General features: G+C 37.7%; 1 protein-coding gene and 1 long non-coding RNA gene across 2 annotated transcripts; both read right to left on the bottom strand.

Annotated features, from left to right (window-relative positions):
- Nucleotides 1-1,990: 1,990 nt before the first annotated feature.
- LOC117294012 (acid-sensing ion channel 2-like) lies at nt 1,991-9,704 on the bottom strand. The gene is made up of 6 exons (XM_033776528.1): nt 9,487-9,704; nt 8,431-8,992; nt 7,749-7,847; nt 6,092-6,242; nt 5,362-5,418; nt 1,991-2,112 (listed from the first exon to the last, which is right to left on the bottom strand). The coding sequence occupies exons 1-6, from the start codon at nt 9,702-9,704 to the stop codon at nt 1,991-1,993; spliced, it is 1,209 nt and encodes a 402-aa protein (XP_033632419.1).
- A 5,633-nt stretch (nt 9,705-15,337) lies between these two features.
- LOC117293852 lies at nt 15,338-18,792 on the bottom strand. The gene is made up of 4 exons (XR_004519477.1): nt 18,777-18,792; nt 18,129-18,285; nt 17,393-17,479; nt 15,338-16,321 (listed from the first exon to the last, which is right to left on the bottom strand). It is a non-coding gene; the product is annotated as an uncharacterized LOC117293852 (long non-coding RNA).
- Nucleotides 18,793-19,719: the final 927 nt, after the last annotated feature.

Genomic DNA, 19,719 nt, shown 5'->3' with positions numbered 1-19,719 from the left:
AATCAAACTAACATGTGAAGATTTCATTCCATATGTTTGAAGCGTGTTTTTTTTTTTTTTTTTAATCTCTGAATATCTGGAGCAGTTACGACGAGTTAAATTAGCCTGCACAAAGGTAAGAGTTGTACACGTGTTGTAACAATATCATCAGGTGTGGAAGATTGTGAAAAGTGCCCTCGCCCGATACCAATGAGAATGTTCAATGGCCAATCCTGCGCCGCGCGTACAAACCTGAGCATATTTATTGTTGCATCAGATTGGTAATACCTAGCTGTAGGTGCTCTTCATTGTTGCACCAAATCGGTTTATCTGTGTAGGGTCTCTTGTCAAAAGAGGCTACTTTTACAGGCATTTTTGGAAGCAACCAACTGCAGCGCATGCCCAAGAATTATTTTGGTAGCACACGAGTAATTTCTCAAACAAGGTCTTACAATTTCCAAGATTTTTTTTTTATTAAACTATGTTAAGTTCATGGACGTTTCTACTTGGAGATTGCCTGAAACTTGTTGTCTTTTGTACGTGTGACATGGCCCTACGATGTTGGCTTGATGGCGCTAGTGCATATAATGTCAATTAGACGCACCCAGCAAATAATAACAAGTTGACTTAAAGAACAATATACATTGACTAATGTTTTGATTTTCTATAACACCTGGTCGTTTTTTAACAAGAGTCAGGGGAAAGTATACTCTATAGACTATAGTTTTGTTACAAAATGCTTTTATTGGCAGCTTTGCTTTCATCCCACAAACAACTAGTTCAACTAAATTATTAAAACTTTAATGAAAAGCAAAACATATAAATTGTTTAACTAAACACCTTCACCCTTGAGAGCGTATAGAGCCAGTTAGCAACTGGCCTAAAATTAAGCATTTCTTTATGGCAAAGTCGTTTAACTGCTGGATTTTTTCATCATAGACTGCTCCGCTGTCGCAAGGGAATTCCGAACGAACCTTACACAAACGAGAATACAGTCTGTCGTGCAGTAATACTAAATGAAACACAGGGGCGTGGGGGGGGGGGTAATAACTGCCAAAGCGCCAGTAACGTTCGGAATAGTCTCATTTGACTCTCGCGTCGCGGGCAGTTCGGAGTTTGTACACATCACGTCAAATCGTGTAGATCCGCCCCTGGAATTGTAAAATACAACTTTTATACCATCTGTGAACTGTGAGATCCAGATAAGTTAGTTTATCCCTAATGACTAGTAAATTTGAGATAAGCAGTGCCAGTCCAATGGGAAAGTTTTATTATAACGTCCCAGATAGGCTCTTGCGTCACATGTTTTCCCTGGGAAGAACCAAATCAGCAAGCAAACATTCCCAAATGGGTACCGTTCCATGCGTTTTTTTGTTTTGTTTTATATATTTATGTTCAGTCATTAGTATTGAATTATTAAATTGTTTACAGATAGGAGTTAAAAAGCAAAACAGTTCTGTTCAGAACCGAAAAATCTCCCGAAATCCGAAAATCTGCTCCAAGGTAGTAGAATCATTATTATAGAACAAAAATTACCCGACAAGCAGACACACACTTGGTGTCAAATAATTATACCAAATATCTGTAAAAACTATTTACATAACCTAATTATATCTTTAAACATATATATTTTGTTTATATTGACGTTTCAAGAGTTGCTGTTATTATTGAAAAAAAAGTAAATATAAAATACATACAGACATGAATGTGCTTCTTTTGCACAACACATTAATATTCATAAGTTGTTTACAAAAGTTTTGTGGGCGGGGGGGGGGGTTCCATCTATCACGACGATAGCAGCCAAAGAGCAACAATTCGAGGGAAAAACAACAAATCGTTATGTGAGCCCAATTTAAACAAAAGTTGAAAAGAAAGGGTCACAATTACCTCAACGTAAGATATATTATCACCAGAACTTCCGTTTGTTACTGACAAGTAAAATCAGTGCTTGAATTAAAGTTCGATTTTGTTTATTGCCTATGATTGTTATAAATGAAGAACAGCTCCACACTCAATTGGCTTTCTTGATGGACCAAAACTTGTTCAAGAGGTTGATGAAGATGAAGTCTGCCCATTCCAGCACCGTCAGTAGACTCATCCCACAAAGTAAACCCATGTAGCCACCAACATCACCTGTGGAAGTAAAGATGTTGATAAACATTATATATGGCCCTTTTCGAATCCGTGGCTTCGGCTTCAGGCTCCGTCCTCTCGTCCGAAGCCCTGAACACGTATACGCAAAGCACGAGCAATAATTGGCAATAAGCTTCCCTTAGCCGAATCTGGAACCAAAACAGTGGTTTCGAAAAGGGGCCTAAGACATTTGCAGTGACACCATGGTAGATAATGCTCTTTTGAGTGATTGTTGGTTCTGTTAAGAACGGCGATGGACTCAACGATTCGGACAGTCTGTCAGGAGATAGTCTTTGTGCAAGACGTTCTTGTTGAGTTGGTAAAACATTTATTATTTTAAATACCAAATTCCCTACGCTATGTACATGCGCATAGTTGAGGGTGCTCTGTAAGTTGTTCAACAGCGCCCGCTAACGCTCGATAGTAATGTGCGCTGCGAGAAAAACGAGGTGGAGTGGAGTTATAAAAAGGTGGGGGGGGGGGTCCACACAGGTTTGCCATTCTGGCTAGAGTGCTTGAGAAGGGTGGGCAACGGGTAACTGGAAGGGGGAGTGAGGAGACTAGTTCCCAAATTTGAGTGGCTTTAGGTATAGAAGACCTTAGGTCGGGGGGGGGGGGGGAGCACGTCAAATGTAAATCATCTCTTGTGGCGAATCATGGCCTAGTGTGGGTTCGATTCCCAGTCAACACCCCAGTGTCCTTAAGCAATACACTTAACCATGCTTCGTCCTTCGGATGGTAAGAAAAAGCATCTGGTCCCGTGTGTTGTGTAACGCTCGTGAAAGAAGCCAGTGCACTTATCAGAAAAGAGAAGGGGTTCACCCAGGATGTTCCTGTTTTGATTGGCAGCATATTGCGCCACACCACCTTGTAAACTAGTACGTGGTGCTTCGGACTAGGTCTCATAATTGAACGGAGTAGGCCTACTACACACTTTGCAGAAAATAAAGTATGTAACAACGCATTGAGCGCCACTGAGTGACAGATTCTGCACTGCAAAAGTCACTAGTACTATTGAAACCGTGTATTTGCCATGATTAAACAATACCTTGAAAGCTTGTCCATGTGTAAGCTTCATGCTGCTCTATCTTTGTTTTTAATATCTCCTCACAGAAAAAGTAGACGTCAAGGAAGTTCAATCTGGTATATTCACACGACAAGAAAACATAACCCTTGATTCAATTTTCACCAACAGACTGGATCTTGCGTCAACTCTGGAACCACAACCACCCCATAGCTTCTAGTGATCATTACTGTATTCTATTCTTTGTCTCGGGGATGTTTTCCAGTTTGGAAGGTGTCTCACTTGATGGTGATTACAAATCTTATTGAGAACATAATGAGCATTCCTCTAAAAAAATTGGTAGTGAAACAAAATATATCATGACTTCACCTTTTAGATCGTTTAAAGGGTGTATGTACTTTTTGAAGGACAAAAACCACAATGTCCACATATTTACTTTAAACTTACACAGTTTGAAGATAGTGACAGTAGAAAGCTTCCCTGAAAATATTACGTGCTGAGGTGCTGTAGTTTCGGGGAAATGAGTAAAACAATGTCATGAAAATAATTTTCGTCTCATGAGACCAACATTATTTCAAGCATTTACAAACGTATCTTCATCACATTGTTTTACTCATTTCTCAAAAACTACAGCACCTCAGTCAGAAATATTTGAAGGGAAGCTTTTCACTATCATTATCTTCACCCCCTGTAAGTTTAATGTTAATCTATGGACATTTTGAAAAAGTACCCAAATCCTTTAATGAAAAGGGTTGTGTCATTTTACCTGAACAGTTCTGAAGACAAATTCTTTGAGGCTAGAAGGTTGGTGTTTGGCCAGTAAGCCGTCGAGATCTTGCTTTCATATTGCGTTGTTTCACAGGCAATTGGACAGTCGCATTTAATCTCGTCTTCTAAATATTGCTCTATTTTAGGAAAACATAGAGAACATATATATACAAATTATAATGTTAATTCATTAATTAAATTTTATAAACAACATGTACAACACTTTTAGGAATTGGGTGCCAAGAGGGTTCAGCTTGTGTTATGGGGAGTGCCCGTACAAAAACAATTAGAGATAACACAATACAACAAGACAAAGCAAAGAGTACATGGTTAACAAAGACCTGGGACAACAAATTATCATTCAATTGTTTTGCTATTACACTCAAGTTAGAATGAAGATGGGTGATCATTGTATGGGGTCGAACCCACCAGAGTATTGGTACTTTTTGTAACACAGAACACGATATCCACAGATTTACATTAAACAGTTTGAAGATAACGACAGTAGAAAGCTTTCCTTGTAGTTTTTGAGAAATCAGTCACGAAAATTAATTTAGTCTCAGTTTTAAGGCATGTAAAACGTATTTACCAGTTATGGTAATTTACCATACGTTTGAACATTCTGAAGTAATTTTCGTGTCCTAGCTGAGACGAACATTATTTTCTTGAGTTGTTCTTCTCATTTCTCAGCATCTCAGCAAGTAATGTATTAAAGATGCTATGTCAGATTTTTGGTCGATTTGACCCCAGCATCTTGATTTAAAATTCAATAGGTATTTTGCTGGGGGTCGAGAAAGTTACAAGCTTTCTTTTGAGCCATTGCTCGAAAAAGTCCGCCAATTATTAGTAGCAGTGAAATAAAGTGCCCAAAATTAGTTTTTGTCGGGATCCCGACAATATATCACGTGACCAATTCTTATGTGTTATATAAGAAACGTTTTAAGTTTGTGTCATGGTTCCTGATGACCATTAAAAGTAAAAGTTTATAACGGGTGATACTCTTTGAAATACCATTCACTCAACAAAAATTATTGTTTAATGTTTGGGGCCAAAAATCTGACCTTTAAAGGAAATGTGCACGTTTGGTAATTACTCAAAACAAATATTAACTTAAAAACTGACTTGGTAACGAGCTGGTGATAGTATAACACATTGTGAGGAACGGCTCCCTCTGAAGTAGCATTGATTGTGAAAACTTCTATAGCTAGAAGCCTTTTATTCCTATCTGAAGGCACACAAATTCGTCAAACAATGGTGTTCTTTCTTTCATCATCTTTCAAAGATCAATTGAGCTCAAATTTGCACAGGTTTGTTATTTTTAACATTTGTTGAGATACACCAAGTGAGAACACTGGTCTTTGACAATATTTAATGTTTTATGTAAACCTGTGGACTGTGGACAATGTGATGTGTGTTAAAAAAGGACACAAATCCTCTGAAGCCTAAATAAATCGTACCTTCATAGCCGTAGATGCAGTACACCTGTTGATATACATTGCAAAATGGCTCGTTTCCTGAATGAATTAAGATAAATGGATACAAATGTGAGAAAAAAAAAAGAAGAAAAAAAAACAAATAGTGGATCACTCGTACCTTGAAAGTACATTTTATAAATTCTTGCAATATTTGACACAAATGTACGTCACCATCCCATCAGACTATGTTAGTTGACCTCCGAACGTATACGAATTTAAACTTCCTCGCACCACTCCTCACATCTACATCTTGTATTGTAGCAATTATTTCAAAAAGAACGTTTTCCTGACGTTTTAAACACATTTATCCATTGAAAAAACATTGTGGATAAAACACTTCACCGTCATCCTCATACACCTACCCTCACACATTCTCAACATCCCTGTGGAGACGTCTTTTGCGTCTCCATTGTCCCCGTTCTTAAGATTTTCCCTTTAAGACGTTGTACACAATTTTTTCTTATGGAGCACCTCGGTCTTTAGAACTTCCCTTTTTATATGGAGACCTTTTACTTTTTGTCTCTTTTTTGTCCTTGTTCTCCAGAAATTACCGAATTTGAGCACACCCGAACCAGTCTACGTTAAAACTACTTGCAGCGCCCTATTTCAGATATAGACAACTTTGTTTCTCTCCATCACTTAAACGAGATCTTCCATTTTGTTTAAACTGCCCCATCCCCCATGCGTTTCCAGGAAACAAAATTTAACCTACCAGGCCATTTGTAGTCACGGCAACCACATTTATCTACAACATAACGGACCTTGCAGAGAAAATTGCATGCTGGTACTGAATAATTAAATGAGTAATCTGTGAATTTGGTGTTGGTGCAGTTATCTTTAAAAGGCGCCGGAAGACTGTTTATCTGATGGAAGAACAGAAACAGGTCACATGAAATCAAATTGGGGGTTTGGGAGAGAAGAACCTCACCAGAGCAGGATTTGAACCATCGACCGCCATGGAGGACCACCAACATTATTAGCTAAAGATAACTGAGTTGGCAGAGTGGGCCGGGATGTAAATCCGTAGGTCGTGGGTTAAAATCATACACTCTATTAAATTTGTCTTTGTTCAGTCAAAAACTATTTAAAAATATTACCCACTTCGTTTCCCTTGACCAATGTTTACTTGATTATATGTAAAAATGAAATAGCTGCCGAAAATCAATTGTTCAAATTGTGTGCTTGTATTTAATTGCTGTAGGCTTTGTACTAATCTATGTGAACAAACAGATAATCAAGAATGTCCGCTTTCGGAAGAACAATGTCACACTTTACATTCATTCATTCGGGGTCCAATTTCATAGAGCTGCTAAGCACAAAAAATTGCTTAGCAGGAAATGTTTGCCTTGATAAAAACAGGATTTCCCAACCAAATGTCTACGTGATTTTCAAGATAACCATACAACAGCTAAATACCAGTATCTAGGAAATGCAACAAAATGGAAATTTGGTTGGTAATCCTGTTTTTATCAAGGAAGAAATTTCATGCTAAGAAAATGTTCGTGCTTAGCAGCTCGTCGAAATTGGGCCCAGAACAATGTATCATGCAAAGAATTGAACTCCGTAGGGATTGCCGTAAAATGGGGTACGTTATTGTCGTCTATAAGAACACGTCTTGATCAAAACAAGACTGGTCCCTTGCCGTTATCCGAAATACAGGCACTGGTCTAACAGATCCAACGATTTAATTAGATAAAAATGCAGCTTTTCTAACACCTTTCCATATCTGTGTTCTGATTGGTCCGAGGTGATGTTTGTCAACTGCACTTTCGGGAATCTAGCGAACATGGCGTTTGTTTTATTGCACATGCGCATGTGCATGCATGTAACGTTGTTTTGGGGTGCGTTCGTTTAGCTTCCCTGGGTCGACCCCGATGTTGCGTATTATATTTTTTTCCAGGACGAGTGTGGGCACACAATTACCCCACGTTCGTCCTCGAACCAGGAAAAAAACCCAGACACGTCACCACGTGAGCCTTCCTGTGGTGACGTCAGTGCACCTCGGGCCAGCCCCAAGAGCCCCACGTTCGTTCTGGAAAAAAATAAAATACGCAACATCGGGGTCGACCCAGGGAAGCTAAACGAACGCACCCATAATGATTGTGAATTTCATGTGAGGTCAAAGGTACATCTGTAAGGATCAGTACGCTCGCTGAAGGCAGGTTTCTGGCGTTTACATTCACAAGCCTCGAAGTGTGACGTCAGATGTTCAGGTTTGATCTAAAACACATGCAACGTTATCAAAACCTGCAAGCACCTTATTTTACTGTTAACTTCCGCATTTAAACATGTACTTGTTGTTTCTATAAGAATATAGAGCCAGGCGATGTTGATAGAGTAATAAAAAGAAACATGAAAGTATGACATACCACTTTCTGTCTCACTGCAACGGACGTTTCAAATCCTGGTGATATCGAGAAAGCAAGTTCCTTGATGATGGGTAACTCGCCTTGTGGATGCAATAAGACCTGGAGTAGAACAGATAGAGACGAAATCTTAGAATGGCACAAGTCCCCGCAATGTGTAAGACCATGGTCCAATTTCATAGGGCTTCTTAAGCACAAAAACTAGCTAAGCCCAACAAAGTTATGCTTACCAGACTTAGGACCCAACCAGTCAAACTACCATGTGACTGGTATCCTGCTCATTTCTGCTTAGCAAAAAATAGTTAAGCAATATTTTCTGCTTAAGCAGCTATATGAAATTGGACCCAGGGCTCGATTTCACCATCAATAAAATTCATAGCAAGACAACCGGTAGTGATTTAAGTGGTAGGACTCCACACGCACTTTTTGACATATCTTCTCGTCCAGTGCCCAACATTATAGAGCTGCTTAAGCACAACAAGTAGCAAAGCACAGCAACATCATGGTTAACTGATTAAGGTTACCTGCCAAAATACCATGTCCAGTGTATTGGTATCCTGCTCATTTCCGCTAGCAGGAAAATATGATAAGCAAATCTGTGTGCTGAAGCAGCTCATATGAAATTGGGCTCGTGCACCGGTCAAAATGTCTCAACTCTATAATTAATAATGACTTATTATCATACCTTCATTCCTGCAGCAGTGGTCTCACCAAATGTGTACAGGTTTTGTTGAATATTTAGACGCAGGAAAAGTCCATTTTTGCTACCCGGATTATGGACTCTCAGTATATCTTTCTCATCCACAGGATCATTGAAGGTATAACACACGCCTTGGTCAAGAACACGTTGGGTAAAGTTGAGATGAGAACACGGTTTACTCCTCCATTTGCACTCGATGATCATGTCTTCAATTTGATGAGATGCATCTTTCAAAATTTCAATGTTTTCGCTATCTGTTTTGTTTTTGAAAACGTCTTGTAGGGGTGTTGTGTCTATGATCGTGTCAGCAGAGTGAGCGGAGGCCCCACCGTAAACCAAGGACAGGGTCTCGATGGCAGCTTTGGGCATCGACCCATCCCGGAACTGGTTGTAATTACATAGAGTAACGGCTGGGAACTTGACGTCAGTGAGATAGTTTATTGATATCGATGTTATTTCATCATGCTGCCGGAGTAAGGTCACTGATTCCATCAAGGAAATTGTAAGCCATACTATCATCCCAGCCACAGCCATAAGCCAAATCAATCTGCAAATAAAGCAGAATATGTTATGAGAGAATTAGGCATTTGGATCGGGACTTTAAAGTTAAAGCTTCGATAAACGAGTCTAGTCAGTGCGATGCATATTGCGGTAATATTTCTATATTTATTTATTTATTTTTTTAATTTGATTTTTTAAAGGGTTATGTGAGATTCGTTTTATCAAATGTGGGCCATTTCAAGAGATTGAAATTGATGTAATTGTTATTTATGTAGGTGCTTTACTTTTTGAGATATGATCGTCCAAATATAAGTCATGCTAATTAGTCTAAAGTTCGCTAACCCTTCTGGAGGTTCTTGAAGGACTCCAATCAGCACACCGAAGTTAATTACAAGAAAAAAAACTTCGTTCAGACAAAGATATGTTTCGTTCAAACGAAGGCTTTTTCCCCTTTGTTCCCCGAAACCTGTGCATGCTATAAGGATATCTTTGAAAGCTCCATTAATGATTACCAATGTCCGACCAAAACTCTAACTTTACCTTCTAACAATATGGTTGGAACTATTGGTGATGTAACGAATGCCGTGGAACGTTGTAGCATCTCCGAATTCTTGAAATACCTCCTTAAAATCTCGCTCGTCTTGTTTCACATCAGCTACTTCCATCTTGATGCGTTCAGAGACAGTCTTCAAGCCCGTTACACGACCAGACGGAACCTCATATTCCTCCAGAGCCAACTGACCGTTAGTGAACTCCATATTATATTAGTTTTATATCACGTATCCACAATGAGGAGTCAATGAAAACGCGACGGATTAATCACGGACTCAACCAAAGGAGACGATGACTAGAGCAAGCACGTAAGTCGAAACGTTGAGACAAACAAAGAACTCGATCCGCTGTAGTAAAGTTAATGAGGATCCTCTATAAGCTAAAGTAAAAGTATAAGTCCAAGCCGAGTTTCTACATTCGGACCAGGTAGCAGTTAAAAAGCAGGATAGTTCTTTTTAGAACTGAGAAGTCTCCAGAAATTAAACAGTCAAACCCGCGGTAGTAGAGTTTAAAGCAAGACAGTTCCCTGGCAAGTAGACACACACACGGTGTTACCGCAAACCATGACAATTAAGAATCTACTCCGCAAGCAAGAAAGTTCTTCAAAGAACCAAGCGAGAAGATGGTGTTACCACAAACCCGAGGCAACATAGAAGGTACCAATACCGTATTGAGTGAAGTCAAACTGCCCCCAAATACACTTCATCGGTATTGAAAATCTCGAAAGAAAAATTAGATTAAAAAGATAACACCACTGACAGGTCGTTTCAGTGTATCAGACTGCGTAGTCAAGAATCTATAAACCTGCGGCAAACTGATCCTTTCTAGGAAGATATCACTAATTCACTTAATAAGTGGGTACCCGTACAATTATACAGAATTTAAATAACGACCCTTGTTACATTACTACGAAGTCTTGAGGTTGTTGACGTTGCTTGTGTTTTATTTAAGACATAAACCCCTCAGCGAGAATTAAGATGCACATTCAATCTGTGCGAACGTGACACGAACGAGAGTGCAAGCAATGTACTCTACCCGTAACAGCCGATGTACTATTTACTATACTCGTGGCAAACAGTGTACGGGACGTAAAGCCGTTGGCCCTGTGTACTGTGTAAAGGCACGTACAAGAACCATGTGCACTTATCGAAAAGAGAAGGGGTGTTCCTGGCTGTGGCTGCTGAATGCGCCGTAGCACATTCTAAACTCTTATAAAATTGCACACGGGAGCAAACCAGATTGAAGTGAGCTCGCTATAGTCATTCCCAATACTCAACCCATTATTAATATTACGTATTAAACGTGGAGAAGCCATATAAATGTTGTTATTATTATCATTTATTATTGTATTAAAAGCAAAAAGCAAACCAAAATTGTTTCTAGGGAAAAGGTACCAGCCGTCGATTTCACCAAACTCATCCTAGCTTAGGATTAATCCTAGGACTTCGGACGATTAAAGTTCCGTGTCCTTACACGTTGGGACAAACTGATCCTATCCTCAGTTAGGACCGGTGTCAGATGCAATTGTGTCCGCCATGCAAAACTGTCCGCTCCGGACACTTTTGCATATGCAATCGTGTCCGGAGCTGTGCAAAAACCGTCCGGCAGACATGTACATGACGGTACATGTATGTGCGGGCGTGAGCGAGCGTGCATGCACTTAAACCTAGGTATGTGCAGCATGAATATTCACGTATTTTATTATTGCAGCGAATACACAACGGCCGGACATTTCCTATGTCATCCATGACATGCACTTTGCTTGTAAAAAAAATGGCGAACGTGTTCCGTCGACCAAAGGCGTTTAAATTTTGCAAGGATGGTTTTGCACGGGGGCGGACATGATTGCATTATGCAGCAGCGTCCGGGCGGACACGATTGCATATTGCATAGAGGACATAATTGCATGCGACACATGTTACTCGTCCTAACTTGAGATAGGATTAATCCTAGACGTTTCGTGAAATCTTTAAAGAAACGAGGGCACTGTTTGATTAGAGTTAACTGCTCATGTACCATAGTTGACTTGCCAGTATTACACTTAGCAGAATTTGTAAGCACATTTACATTTTTCCGATTGTGATATAGTTGTGTGTAAAAGTGGGTTCTAGGTTTTATGCTGTTAGACCAATGGGCCACAACTCGAAAGAAAGTATGCCCTTACACGCCACAGTGACGATTTCCCTTCTATATATTACACAATATGTACCGTTTGCTTATGAACAAATAACTGTTTATTACATCAGCATTTCAGTAGGCAAAGAACAAAATCCGTCTCTTTTTGGTGCAAGTTTTTCCAGAGTACACTGTTCTCTGCGGGATAACTTTAATTCATTAGCCTACATGGATTTGTACAGTATCATTAATATCTCGATACATCGTGCTCATAAATCCATCAGGTTGAAATTAATCACTGACATTGCTAGAAACCTTTTTCATAATGGAGCGGCGTACCTTGATCCGTATTTACAAAGTAAAACGTTAAGCCATTTCCGAGTGAAATGAATACCGGGGAGCTCTAGAAAATTACCGAATTGGGGTACAAAAACTCGAAAGTACAAAATATTTTACTATTCTCCACTAAATCCATTAAAATAAACACCACTTTTAATTACAATAATTAACAGTATTCACGATAGTTTGCATGTTACTGTTGGTCTTATTTTGCACATTGGCTTTTCACATAAATATAAAAAAATAACAAACATTTGACACGTACATCACATAATATCATATCTTTCATAAACATAACAACTGTTTAATACTAAATATTACATCAGTTAATAATTTGCCTTTTCCAAAATGACAGTCTCTTGTGTGACGGGATTGTCCTCCCTATTCACCGTTAAGAATAGTATTGTTTATTCAATTCAATGTAATTCAATTCAAAAATGGTTTACTAAAACATGTCAACGCAGTTAAAAACTGAATTGCACATAACGTGTTAAAAAAAAATACATCAAATAGATAATAGAAATTAACAATAAAGATATATAAAACAAACACATCTGTTATTATTTTTATTACTAAATTATTTATTTCTAAATATTATTAAATTATTATTTGTTTAGTACAATCTTTACCCTTGTGATCCAGTCGTGGTAGTAGCCGGCTACGCTAACTCGAAAACCCTTTGGGGAAATTGAGAACGTAGTTTGGCCCCATGCTTGCTATCTCATGCCAACATGACGATTGGAATCGATACATATTAATATGGTTTAATCTTAGTTGGTAAGACACTGCTCTAGAATTGCAAGGGTCGTGGGTTCGAATCCAACCCGAGTAATATGCCTATGATATTTTGTCACAGGACTCGGGAAAGTACTAAGTATACAGTGCTAACACACATCGGTGTATGGTTAAAAACGGTTTAATCAAATTTTACTTATTATTTGTTTGTTTAAACCGTCTTGTTTGGAGTGAGAACCAAAGTAAAGTGACATCCTTACGTCACACCCCGATACTAAACCCATGTTTGATTTCGTAAAGTGGGAAACCAAGTGCTAGTTTACCGAGGGCGCTCAACTGCACATTTTATAATAAGTCTACCTAGCAAAGACACATTTTCATCACAGTTTTTAAAACTAAGTTTACTTGTAAACTGTGTTAACCTTTTACTGTGTGGTAATGTGAACATCAAATGCCATGACAAATTAGGATAACAATTTTTAAAACCATGAAGATCATTAGTTTTTAAAACTAAGTTAACATGTAAATGTTGTTAACCTATTACTGGTTGTGCGGCTAGTGTGTACATCAAATGCCATGAAATAATGAAGATCACTTAATGTGTCTGACAAAGAAAAAACATTATCACAATTTAAAACTACCTTACATGTCAACTTGCCATGAAACATTAAAGAACACTTAACGGTTAAAATTCTGTAGTTCCATATGATTTACGATAGAAACATACAATATTGTTTTACATAGTGCTTTATCAAAGGTCATCACAAAACATAGACACCTGTATCCACAGGTGTACAAATATGAGATGATGACATCCCAAAACATCATAAAAAATAATTTAATAATAGTAAACATTTCTATGGTGCTCTACAATGAGCAAAGCGACTCACAAGACAAACAAAATAACATAAGAAGAAAACATATCACATCATCAGGTAATGCAGGCATGTAACACATTCATCTACCAGCACATATTATTATGCCAGAAAATATTGAGGTCAGTCTTTTATTCTCTTAAATAAGTGTACAAGACACTGGACACCTTGGTCTGTCTTGTCACTTGGTGTATCTCAACAAACGCATAAAATAACAATCCTGTGAAAATTTCAACTCAACTGGTCGTCGGAGTTGCGAGAAAATGGAGCAAAAAACGCCACTGTCACACAAAGTTGTGTGTGTGCTTTCAGATGCTTGATTTCGTGACCTAAAAATATATTCTGAGGTCTCGAAATCAAATTCAAATATTTTAGTGGAAAGTTACTCACAATGTTGTATACTATCAACAGCTCTCCATTGCTTGTTACCAACTAAGTGTTTATGCTGAGAATCATTTTGAGTAATAACAAAGAGTGTCAAGTTCCTTTAATGCAAGTCATTTACATGTAAGATTAGGAAGGGTCTTCAAGTAAAAATAATCTTAATAAAAAAAAAATAATAAAAAAATAGCAAATATAAATAAATAAGTAATGACTACTTAGGTTTCGATACGGTATCATTTCTTAAAGAGTGTAACCCACAGTTGGGCTATAAAAAAAAACTCATTAAAAAAACCCAATAATTTCATAGTTGTCTACTTATAGTTGAAGCTGTTTTGAGCGCTAGTAGTACAGACATAATGCATGTTTTAAACGGAAGATTTATTATTTTGCTGTTTAATGGGCGGATCTAAGTGAATGCTTAGATGTTGGGGTTAAGGTATTAGTAATGAAGTGTAGTTTGATATTGGATGGTTTTAGTGCAAGATTGAGGTTAAAGCATTAAGTTTTAGTTCAGTTTTAGGGTTAAGAGAATTGAGCTCGGTTTCACAAAAAAAAACTTAGATTTATTATAACATCACACTTTTTCAAAAAATTTATATGATCAATCTTAGCTCTTAAATTGTGAAACCGAACCCAGTGTTGTGGGTTATGTGATTATTTGTGTTTGTAATTGCAGCTGAATGCTGCTTGCGCATTTCTTTAAACCATGCATTTTGTCTATATTTATGCTGAAGTTTACACTTCCAAAAATCTTTCAATTCCAATAATATTTGAGCAATGTGTGAAGTTTTCCTCCTTAGTAAAAGTTGTAGGAAAACATGTAGGCTATGTTTGACAATTTTTGTTTTGACTTCATCAAAGACATAAGTTTACAACACTTGTTCCATAATGACATTAAGCCTATTCCACCCGAGTTTTTCTTTTTTACAACTATAGCATCTTTGTTGACAAAATACATCAATTTGTGCTATAAAAAAGCGACTAATACAATACATTACACTTCTGATGTTTTAATTGAGTGGATTAGTTATTCCCTCTTTAAAGACACTGGACACTTTTATGTCAAAAACCAGTCTTCTCACGTGGTGTATCTCAACATATGCATAAAATAACAAACCTGTGAAAATTTGAGCTGAATTGGTAGTCAAAGTTGGAAGATAATAATTAAAGAAAAACCACCCTTGTCACACGGAGTTGTGTGCGTTTAGAAGTTTGATTTGGAGACCTCAAATTCTAAATCTGAGGTCTCGAAATCAAATTCATGGACAATTACCTCTTTCGCGAAAACTATGTCACTTCAGAGGGAGCCGTTTCTCGCAATGTTTCATACTATAAAAAACCTCTCCCCATTACTCGTCACCAAGTAAGGTTTTATGCTAATCATTATTTTGAGTAATTACCAATATCACGCCACTGTCTTCAAATTTGTATTCCTAACTGCTTTGACTCCATCAAAATCCAAAGGGTATTGCACTCTCCCTAAAGTTATAATGGATTGTTTTTTCCATGGTTAACCAACAATGCTTGCCATGAGGCCACCTGGCCAATTTGGTCAAAACAACTGATGTGATACCAAGCTATACATTGTACAACATGATAATGGAATTCACAAAGAGTCTTCTGATTACACATTACACTGAGGGTGTTTCTGATTGGTGGCTGGGGACATGGCTTGATGGTCATGTGTTATTGATTAAAGAGGCACATTATTATAGCATCAGTCATAGCCATAGCCACAGACGATAGTCTGACTTAGCCCAAGATGGTTCCCTCTGAGGGAGTGTCTTCCTACAGTAAGGCGTTGTCATTGTCCACCTCGTTAAAGTTGAACATCAATGAGGGTATCATCTGGCTAGACTTGACACAGTCTATCTTCAATATTGGTGTTTGTGACAGTCCAAAAAGCGTCAGTTTTCCATTTTAGCATTGGCCTAATTTCATCACTTGAACAGTAAGTTTAACCTGTAGCCTGGCTAGACTTGATTCAGTCTTTCTCAAGTTAGTGGCAGTCCACAACGCGTTAATTACAATTGTAGCATCAACACAACTTCTTCACTTAAACAGTTGAACTTAAATCAGAAATAGTCTTCTGGCTAGACTTGACTCGGTCTTTCTTCGGTTGGTGATTGGTCCAAAAGCGTAAGTAATGTTGAGATGTAGCATCAACACCATCTTATCACTCGAACAGTTGAGACTTGTGGTACCTTAGTCCAAAAAGTATTATTTCTTACATCACTCAAGGTTCCGGTGTCACTTCAAAAGTTAAACATGTAGCTGGAAGTCATCTAAATAGACTTGACACCAGTACTTCTTCAGGTGGATGGAACCTTTTACCGACGATGAGTGTATGTCATTTTGAAGGTCGTAGTCTAAATCTGAAGAGGAAAATAAATTTCATGTTTTAACTAAATGTGATTTGATGTTGAATACAGGCATAAGTTTTTCAATTCAGTTCAATTCAAACTCACATTTCTGTCCATACTTTCTTGAAGAAGGAAAGACTTTGAACAATGCAAATGCGGGAATTTGATATAAATAAATAAGCAAATTGTAGTAAATATGAAAGCTAACATAAAAAAATACTTATGAAGGCATCTTCTAAAAGTCGAGGCTTGCATGCAGTGAAGTGCCATACAAGGAGAAACAAAACAAGATCAAACTCGATATGAAAAGCCAAATCTTAATGTTTCCATGTACAAGAAATCCCTTCTCCAGCTCCAATCGGTTTTTCAACTCATCAAACATGGCACACAGAACATCGCAGGTTTTGGTTTCTGTTTGCGTTTTTACAAATCTTTTTTTTGCCACCCGGTAGTTGCATGGAATGTATTTTGCAAATGTAAGAATGAGAATGAATGTATTCGTTCACACTTGAAACCGCCGAAAATGCTAATTCAGAAACATAAGACTCATTTGCCAAATTTGTATAGACCTTTATCATGCTGTCACCATCTTGGTCATGTTCCCTGTTTCCAATAACAGTAATGAATGCTAGCATTCACCAGACTATTATTTCGCCTAGCCTCAGTTTGGTTACAATGAGTTGGAATGGAGTAAAATCAAGATGACCTCACAGTGATAAAGGTTTATATTATCAACCATCTGTATAAAGGCACTGAACACTGTTGGTAATTACTAAAAAAGAAAATTATTAGCATAACAAATTGTGAGAAACGGCTCCCTCTGAAGTAAAGTAGATTTTGAGATAGGAGTACTTTCTCACTTAAATATTTGAATTGAATTCGAGACCTCAGCTGAGGTCTCGAATTCAATGAATCTGAAAGCACACAATGCAACAAGGGTGTTTTTCTTCCATTATTCTCTTGAAACTTCTACGAACAATCGAGTCCAAATGGAGTCAAAATTTTCAAGGACTGGTATTGAAAATTACCAAAGGTGTCCGCTGACTTCAAGAAATAATTGAGAATGATGTTTTCCGAACTTACCAAGTTGCCTGTCGTTGACTGTGATGCGTCCCCAATTAAACAGGCCCCATTGTATAGTCACCTGCACTTAATCGGAGACTGCCACAACTGAGGGAAAATAGAGTAGACAAAGGACTCATTATTTCAGTGCATTTACATAATCTTAGTTATTGTTGTTATTGTAATCTTGTTATTGTTGTTTGGATGATTTCAAAGACAATGGACACAATTGGTATTTTTCAAAGACCAATCTTCTCACTTGTTGTATCTTAATGTAATATGCATAAAATAACAAACCTGTGAACATTTGAACTCAATTGGTCCTTGAAGTTGCAAGATAATAATGAAAGAAAAAAAACCTTGTCACACGAAGTTGTGTGCTTTCAGATTCTAATTCTGAGGTCTCGAAATCAAATTCGTTAAAAATTACCTCTTTCTCAAAAACTATGTTACTCCAAAGGGAGCCTCTTCTCACAGTGTGTTATACCATCAACAGCTCCCCACTACTTATTACCAAGTCAGGTTTTATGCTAATAATTATTTTGAGTAATTACCAATAGTGTCCACTGTCTTTTAATTTGGCTTGACTGGTTGTTTATGCGAGCTGCTGTATGATATCAAAATGACGCCAGTATTTGCTGGTTCAAACTGTCTTTATCCCTTCTGAGACTGTTTTTCCGATTCAAAGGCACATCGCTAGACTTGATACAGTCCTCCCCCTGGCTGGTGACACACAGTAAAAGAAATAATATCCTACCTCACTTCAACAGTTGAACTTGTAGTGGTGAGTCATCTTGCTAGACTGACACAGTCCTTTTTCAGTTGGTGGCGTACAGTCCAAAAAGTGTTGTTGGCCTCAGCATCCCAACGATATGGTTGCACTTTCTTCAGATTGTGGGTTTGTTATCTCCAATCTGAAGTAGACAAATGTACAAACAAAATTATATTGACATTAACACGTTCTTTGAAGCGATAAAATGAAACAGCCCACTTGCATTGTTTTAGAGACTATTTCAGTTTGTTTCCGCATTGTACACTGTAAGCAATTTAACTGTTAATAAGTTGGCCCAATTTCTTAGAGCTGAGCTAAACTAAGTGGGTTTTCAACTGTTGTTTGCTTATCCTGAAAAAAAATAACATGGTAAGCAAATTTGCTGTGCTTAGCACCTCTATGAAATTCGGCCAAGGGTTGGCTGGTTGTTTAAATTTTCTGTTGCAGGATCTCAATTAATACCATGCAGTATTTTACTGACAAACTGTCTTTCCCACTTCTGAGATTGTTTGGAAGATTCAAAGACACATCGCTAGACTTGATACAGTCCTCAGCTGGTAAAGTGCAATCAAAATTGTTTTACTTAACAGTCTCAGTATTAGAGATATTAGAGATTAGTCTCAGTATTCCTACCTCACTTTAACAGTTGAACTTGTAGTGGAGAGTCATCTAGCTAGACTGAAACAGTCTTTCAACAGTTGGTGACATAAAACCAAGAAAGTGTTTTCGGTGAACCTGACGATGGTTAAATAAGCACCTTCACAAGATGGTTGGTGCATGTCATCTCCAACGTTATCGTCTTAGTCTGCAGTAGGAAGTAAACCGTTTGTAAATATTAACTTTGATAAACTATTTTAAAAGAAGTATTAGCCCAATCCGCTAGAATACTTCCATCTGAACGCCATCAAGTGCAAGAAAATGCTCTTCCAGTTCTTAGTAGTTCTTTAAACCATTCAAGATGTAAGAAAATGCTCTTCCAGTTCTTAGTAGTTCTTTAAACCATTCAAGATGCACAAACAAAATCATGAAACACAACACCCAATTTTTCAAAACCCAGTTGCCTCCAGGTTGATGTATGGTATGTTTGTTGCAAACTAAAGGATTGAAATTCATGTATTCTATCAAACTGAAGATTTGGAAACTTTAAAAGTGCTCATTCTGAAACATAAGACTCTTTTGCCAAAATTGTCTAATCAACCTTTTCTTTTACTCAAAATAAGTATTAGAAATAATGAAACCTTATTTGGTAACGATTGTTGTTATGGGGAGAGGTTGATAGTATAAAACATTGTGAGAAACGGCTCCCTCTGAAGTGACGTGCTTTTCGATAAAGAAGTAATTTTCCAGGAACTTGATTTTGAGACCTCCAAATTATAATTTGAGGTATCGAATTCAAGCATCTGAAAGCACACATTGAGCTCAAACTTTCACAGATTTGTTATTTTTATGAATATGTTGAGATACAGCAAGTGAGAAGACAATAACCAATAGTGTCCAGCGTCTTAAAAAAAGGATTGAGAATGATGTTTTCCAAACTTACCAAACTTCAAGCCAGGCGTTGTAGGATCTAAATTGA

The sequence above is a fragment of the Asterias rubens genome, chromosome 8, assembly GCF_902459465.1.
Source record: "Asterias rubens chromosome 8, eAstRub1.3, whole genome shotgun sequence".
Classification (NCBI taxonomy): Eukaryota; Metazoa; Echinodermata; class Asteroidea; order Forcipulatida; family Asteriidae; genus Asterias; species Asterias rubens.
The sequence above is the reverse complement of the archived record's forward strand: the minus strand, read 5'-3'. Positions and strand labels throughout refer to the sequence as shown.

What these genes read in the sequence shown, in the direction of transcription:
- LOC117294012 (XM_033776528.1), bottom strand. Translation starts at nt 9,704, where the DNA reads ATGGAGTTCACTAACGGTCAGTTGGCTCTGGAGGAATATGAGGTTCCG. An exon ending in TCCAACCATATTGTTAGAAG is followed by an intron (nt 8,993 to 9,486) that starts GTAAAGTTAGAG and finishes CTTTATTTGCAG; the next exon opens with ATTGATTTGGCTTATGGCTG. An exon ending in CCACTGCTGCAGGAATGAAG is followed by an intron (nt 7,848 to 8,430) that starts GTATGATAATAA and finishes GTTCTACTCCAG; the next exon opens with GTCTTATTGCATCCACAAGG.